Source organism: Microtus ochrogaster, chromosome 5, assembly GCF_000317375.1.
Source record: "Microtus ochrogaster isolate Prairie Vole_2 chromosome 5, MicOch1.0, whole genome shotgun sequence".
Classification (NCBI taxonomy): Eukaryota; Metazoa; Chordata; class Mammalia; order Rodentia; family Cricetidae; genus Microtus; species Microtus ochrogaster.
Window position 1 is genome coordinate 13037003 of NC_022012.1, and position 7068 is coordinate 13044070.

Below are 7068 nucleotides of genomic sequence, written 5' to 3' on the forward strand. Positions count from 1 at the left end.
GGGGGGGAAGTGTGGGAGGAGGGGGAGGGAAATGGGAGGCTGGGAGGAGGTGGAAACTTGTTTTTTTTCCTTTTCTCAATAAAAAAAATAATAAAAAAAAGAATTTCAAAATAAAGAGAAAAAAATGACAAAATTTTAAGAATGATAATTCTATATCACAGTGGAAGTCTGCTATGGTTCTATAACAAAATTATTTTAAAAGAAAACAATTTGTACATACCATTAAAATAGAATATTAATGTACATATACCCTACCTATATAAGAGATTATATATTACTTTGAAAGAACTATGGTATCATTTGACAAATCATTTGACAAATCTGTTTACCAGTTAGATACTGCATTAAGCTGGAACTTAACATCACCTCAAAAACAAACAGCAAATCATGTTGGCTTCCACCGGTAAAGGAGTTACTTTTAAACAAAACATGAATTTAGAAAAATGTAGAACTAACGTACTCAGTCAGAGGTTTTAGAGGAAATTCCTGTTCTACTGCTTATGTCATCATGATGAAAGCCAAACAGTTCTCCTCACTCCAGACCTTACTTGCCAAGGGAAGGGGTGAGAGGAACTGAAGATAAATGAGAAGTCAGGCTTTCTCTTCTGCCTCCAAAGTTCATGGTGCCAGTCTTTAAATACCAAGAAATCCAGGAATATTATTCTAATACACTTTTAGATTAAAAAAAAAAAACTATTAGTTGTGGGCTGACATGAATGCGTGTCAGATGACAACTTGTGGGAGTCTGAAGCATGACCCTAATTCGTCTTAATAAATAAAAACCTGGAGTCAGATACCAGGGTGAAAGCTGAAAGCTCAGAGGAGAGGAGCCTGTCTCTACAAATCCTCTGACTGAGTCAGGGAGATCCTGTCTCTACCTCCCTAGTGCTGGGATCAAAGTCTTCAGTCTCTTCTGTGCTGGGATCAAAGGCAAGATCCTCCCAAGTGCTGGGATTAAAGGTATGAGCCACCACCAACAACTGGCTCTGTTTCTTTTAGACTGGGATTAAAGGTGTGTGCTTTAAGGCGTCTTTTTTGTTTGTTTGTTTTTTGTTTTTGGAGCTGTGGTTTCTTACAGTCCTAACTGTTCTGGAACTAGCTCTCACAGACCAGGCTGGCCTCAAATTCACAGAGATCTGCCTGCCTCTGCTTTACGAGTGCTGGGATTAAGGGCGTGTGCCACCAGAGCCTTCTTTTACTGTCTCGGTGCTGGAGAATGAACTCAGGTGATCACGTTTGACTCACCCACGGAGTCATCCTGTTGGCCCTAAGCAGGGCAAAATGGACACTAGGTAGAAAGAAGAAAAAAGATTAATATCAGAAAGTCTTATATTTTGACAAAAGTACTCTGTCAGTTCCATCTTGCATCAAATTCACAATCCACCTTGCCAGCCTCCTGACTGCTAGGATTACTGATGTGTGCTACCACACTCAGCCCTTCAGAAGATAAGCTATAAATACGCTGCAATGAAATTTGAAGGGCTGTTTTTGGGGTGGGGTTATACATAATAAGCAGACATGTTTATAAAACAAAGATTTAAAATTAATAAGCTGGTAACTGTGTACGACTCGCACTTATTCTCAGAGGAACTAGAAGAAATTTCCTAGCAGAGTGTTTTAAAATCAAAAACCCCAGACTAGCTTCATGTTCCCAGAAATGATAGTGCCTCCCACCCCCACTCGAGAAATGCCAAAGCACAAGCACAGCTGGCCATCTGGTGGAGACTGATAAAGATGTCCTGACTCAGGGACAGCATGACCTTGCTCTAAAGATAAAACAAGCTGACAAAACACGATGGGAAAGAGCAAAGACCTGGGACCTGTGCTAAACCCCCCTGACTACCCTGAAGGGCTTGTGGTTTTTGCCTTTAAAAAGCTAAAGCCACAGAGGGACCCTAACTTCTCCCTGCCTCAAGTGTGGAGACGAGTTCTGAGCTAGCCCATATTGCGCTTTTGCAGTCCGGACTTCTCTAGTTTTTGGTTGTCTCTCTGGGGGTTGTAGTCTGGGCACAACAACTGAACCTACAGACACTGCCTACTCATCCATGTCATTTCCAGTATATTATACACAGTTGCTCAGCCAGAGCTGATGCTGAAGCATCCTTACATGTGTTAGGTCACTTTTCTAAGGTGGCCCTCTAATGTATGTGCTTAAAGAATCATTGCCAAATTCTTCCTATGTCACAGAAATCCTCGAAGGCTTGCCAATGCCTATGATACTCAAGGGGGCTTCTCAGAAAGTATTCTCTTAGCTCTTTCAGAAAGGAAAACAGCTGAAGGTTTCCCATCATCACAGCAGAGCACCTCATTATCTGTGGCCAGTAATGTGAACACTTTGCTGTACAGTTTTCCGAATTTCTTTCGTTTTTCAGATGTGTGATTTCCCGCAAGAAAGACTGAAAAGACTGACATCACTAAAGACCATTACCACATGACCAATATTCTACCCACCAGGTTCTTTCCAACACAGCATCTTTGGGGCACAGTACAAGAAGTGAGCTAAAAAGCATTATCACACAGATGTCTCTGCACAGAGATTTAACAATTTACTGAGTGTCACTTCCTACAAATTAAAAGGATCAAGATCTATTGAAGACTTCATTAATTTCATGGCGAGGTTCTTAGATGGTTTTCAGAGAGCTGTCTCCTGATATTACACAGTTTTCTCCCATGTTTTACCAAGGCTGGTCTGTATCTGATAGGGAAGGTGTGAAACTATAGCTTTTGGACGTGAGGTCATAACTGATACTTCATTTGTTAACTGGTTTTTCTTGGAACACTTGGGGAGAGGTTCTTCTTTTGCCATATTATAAAGAAACATAATCATGGGAAGACGCCGATATGGTAAGTCGGTGAAGGTCTCCTGTCAATAACCAGCAGTAAATTCCCAGGCATGTGATGAGCCATCCTACAAGTCGCTCCTTGATAACAACTTTAGATGACTCTTTCAACAAAAGATTTATTTGTTGAATGTAAGCTCATGAGAAGTCCTGCGGAAGAACTACACGACTAAGGTTCCCTTATATTCCTGACCTATAAAGTGTGAGGTATTTGTTTAAAGCCACAAAACTTGAGGTGAGCATATATTACACAGCAATAGATAATTTGTACTCCTGATATAAATTCTCTCAAGTTATATTAGGACCAACAAAGTTTTCTCTCAGTAATTTCTCACCACAATTCATACCCACCTGTTGTGCACTCTTTTGTGCACAGAGAGGTAGGAGTTACTAGTGAAAGATTTTCCACAATGGTTGCACCCATAGGGCTTTTGCCCTGTATGAGTCAGTAAGTGCTTCTTCACAGCTGAGAGGTTATTAAAAGCTTTTCCACAGTGACTGCACTCATATGGCTTCTCTCCAGTGTGGATTCTCTTATGTACAGTGAGAGAAAAGTTACTGCTGAAGCACTTCCCACACTCATTACACTCATAGGGCTTCTCTCCAGTGTGAGTTCTCAAGTGCTGGGTCAGATATGAGCTTTTCCTGAAGGTTTTCCCACAATCATGGCACTCGAAGGGTTTTTCTCCAGTATGGATGCTATTATGCCCAGTGAGAGAGGACCTTGTACTGAAGGCCTTTCCACATTGAGTACATTCATGGTGATTCTCGCCCCCTGTGTGGATTCTCTTGTGGCTTTTGAGGTTACAACTGGTACGGAAGACATGAAAACACTGGTTACATTCATAGGGCTTTTCCCCAGTGTGAATTCTTATGTGAAGTCTGAGGGATGAGGGATCACTAAATGCTTTCCCACAGTAATTGCATTCAAATGGTTTCTCCCCATTATGGATTCTTCTGTGTACGATAAGATAAGATTTACTGCGAAAGGACTTTCCACACTGACTACAATCATAGGGTTTTTCTCCAGTATGAATTCTCTTGTGCTGAGTAAGGTTAGATTTTGTGCTGAAGACTTTAAAACATTGATTGCATTCATTTATTTTCATTCCATGATGATCTTTTTCCTGTTAATTAGGACATAAATTATAATATTATTAATAATATTAATAATGTATCATCCCTCTCTTAGAAAATCTACAACATTATAAAATGGTTTGGCTTTTCTCAGTACTTACATATGACTTCTGCTTAGTTTGAGCTTGTTCAAAGTTACAGCCATTTGGCTATAAATCCTTATATCCAAAAACTTTTCTGACAAATTTAGGACCATTATGCTTCAAACACCCAACACCCGATTCACACCTAATGAAATGGGAACTTGTAGGAACCCTCAGTGAAGAAATGTTTGAAGTTGGCTTAATCTTTTTCCTCTAGCAAAATATCATATCTCACAGTATCTTCCCAGACTCAAGTTTAAATGATACTGTTCATAATGACTCCCTAGGTTTTCTCTTTTCTAACATGGGAAAACCAGGAATCATCACCTCCAGTTTTCCTGTTCTCTGGCGATGCACATGAAGTTTTCCAAAAGTGTGTTTCTCAGGAGCCAGCCAGTTGACTTTCAGCACAGGCTCCAAATCTGAAACAAGTTAAAAAGAAAATAAGTTAATGAAAGAAAAAAGAAAGATGGTGACATGCATGCATAATTTAAGGAAGACTCTGAGAGGTCAGAATATTTGGTAATGACGGGAAAGAAGGGGGATTTGGTTCTGGAAATTTTAGGAGTAAAAGAAAATATATTCTAGACATATATTGAGACTGATAAAAATGGACAAAACAAATTATCAAAAATGGAAACTGTGACTTAAATTTAAAATTAGTTTTTATTTTTAATTGTGTTTAGGTTTGTATATATTGATGTCTGTGGTAAACAGAGGGGTTGGGGTTCCCTGATGCTAGAATTATAGGCAGGTGTGAATCTTCCTGAATGGTTGCTGGTAACTGAACTCTGGTCCTCTCAAAGTTAACCTTGGCCCATCTTTCCAGTCAGTGACTTAAAATTTAAAATACAAAGAACTGCATCTTTGTTTTTCCTTCCCAGGCCAAAGTATGAGATGACAAAGGCTGAGCTGAGAGAAGAGTAACGACAGGGTAGTTCATGCCGATGTTCATGCCTACCTCCGTCGGAGGAAAGACTACGTTTCACTCCTGCTTCCCACGTCACAGTCACTTCCCAGAGAGCCCACGCCACTTGTGCTCACCTGGACAGATGTCTGGAACACTTCCTCTGACCTCTCTTATGACCTCTTCTTGCTCCAACTGGGATATCAGATTTGGTTTATCAAGGCACTGCCCTATTTGTGGAGAAAATACATGTAATGTTAGGGAAATTATTCAAGGGTTATGCAAATACATAAACCTGAAGCCAAACTTCTGAAGATAAAAAAATGTGACTTTGGCAGCAGTGGAATTTTGTCTAAATTCCAAAGAACACAGCAACTTTCATAAAAAAAACTAAGTATCTCTACATCCATTTTCAAAGTAACGGGAATTTAATAATCCCAGATGTACATGCCTAAGTTTAAATATCCATTTAAAAGGACCTTAAAGTTTGAATGATAGAGAATATAAAGTCAGGACAAGAGAGAAAAAGAAAATCATCTTTCAAGGAAGACATTAGACAGAAAGTTCCATAAAGAAAATGGGCCACATCTGTTTTCACCACTGTGCTTCAAAATCCCTATTCACATGTCAGGAGGTGAAAGTGCTTAAAAGGTCTTATAAAATTGAGAAAGAAATTGGTGAAAAGGTGAACTCTAAACCCCCACTCCAACAAAAATAGTAAGTAAACTTAATAGAAATGAATTACCTTTCCGGAACTATAAACTTCAAAACAAATATCTATTAGTATAATGTTTAGTTATGGAAACAAACTTTAAATAACACACCCCCAAATAAGTCTGAGTAAAAGGACTTCAGGCCATTTTCAACAGACTCACATCCATCTTTTTCTCTGTTCTGATTGTGTACCTAAAGAGGGCAGAAAGCATTGCTTGTCCTATAGGGTGCAGAACAGAGCTTTGTCTATGTTTTCTTTTGTCTCCCAAGGATGTCCCGCACGACTGGCTTAAAGGGTTTTTCTTTATTTGTTTAACTCCAAAGTCAGACACATATATGATAAACACATTTATAGATCTACGTGTAAGAAAAAACATTAGACACAAACAAACACTAACAAAAAGGCAGGGAGGAAAGTAGACTAAAAGATGCTTGCTTTGAAGGGTATCACAAAGGTAATGCTTTCCAGAATCAGGATTGTTACAGGCACAACCAAGGCACACTCAGAAAAGGCCTTACTAGGTGCACATTTCTGGGTCATCTCTGACTTTGCATGAAGCAGCAGGGCAAGGCAGTATTAGAAACTATCTCGCTTAGTTTTAGTTACAGTTTCAGTTTTTTATGCCCTCATGTAAACACAAAGTTCATTTGAAGAAATTAAGAAGTTTAGGTTTTTGGTTTTAGGACTTTAAGAAATATGTGACAAAATGCCTGTGATTACACCTGATAGATATGGACACTGAAAATAAGTTTTGAAACATCAGTAATGCTATATACAATGGCATGATAACCCCACAGATGGAGATAAATCAGACTCCAGAATTGCAGCACAGATTGAATAACCTAATGCAAATCCAAAATGCTCTAAAATCCAAACCTAGTTTTTAAACCTTCATTATTGATAAGTGCATACATGAATACAACAAGACATGATCACATTTATATCCTCCTCAATAGGTCCCTCTCTCAACTTCACGTCTCTCAATTTCCGTGATCTGCCACAAGCTCCCCAGTAAGGGGTAGGACCTAGATATCATCTATCCCAACTATGAAGGAATTTGGCTGGCTTGATCTCATGCATGTTTTGTTCAAGTAACCACAGCTGCTCTGAGTTCCCAAGTGTGCCAGCCACGTCATCCAGGAAGCTATATTTCACAACATTCTCCTCTATCCTCCACATTATAGGTGCTTCCCACCACCTCTTCTGTAGTAATAGGAGCAGCGGGGCTGTGTCCCCAGCACCCCGGGCCGCCTGGCTAGCTTATGCTCCAAAATAATTACACGGAAACTGTATTCTTTTAAACACTGCTTGGCCATTTCTATCTAGCTTCTTCTCGGCTAACTCTCGCACCTGGACTAGCCCATTTCTAGTGTAGCCCACGAGGTG

The 7068-nt window shown here is 39.6% G+C and overlaps 1 protein-coding gene across 2 annotated transcripts in view; it reads right to left on the reverse strand.

The window, feature by feature from the left end:
- Window positions 1–1125: 1125 nt before the first annotated feature.
- Window positions 1126–7068, reverse strand: part of Znf558 (zinc finger protein 558) — a 26501-nt gene continuing 20558 nt past the window's right edge. The window contains exons 5-8 of one of the 2 annotated variants that reach the window (XM_026779335.1): window positions 5105–5197; window positions 4388–4482; window positions 3192–3967; window positions 1126–1288 (exon numbers count right to left, since the gene is read on the reverse strand). In XM_026779335.1, coding sequence (XP_026635136.1) covers window positions 1231–1288; window positions 3192–3967; window positions 4388–4482; window positions 5105–5197 — 1022 coding nt within the window. In that variant the 3' untranslated portion in view covers window positions 1126–1230. The other variant, XM_005346828.3, reaches the window with a different exon arrangement.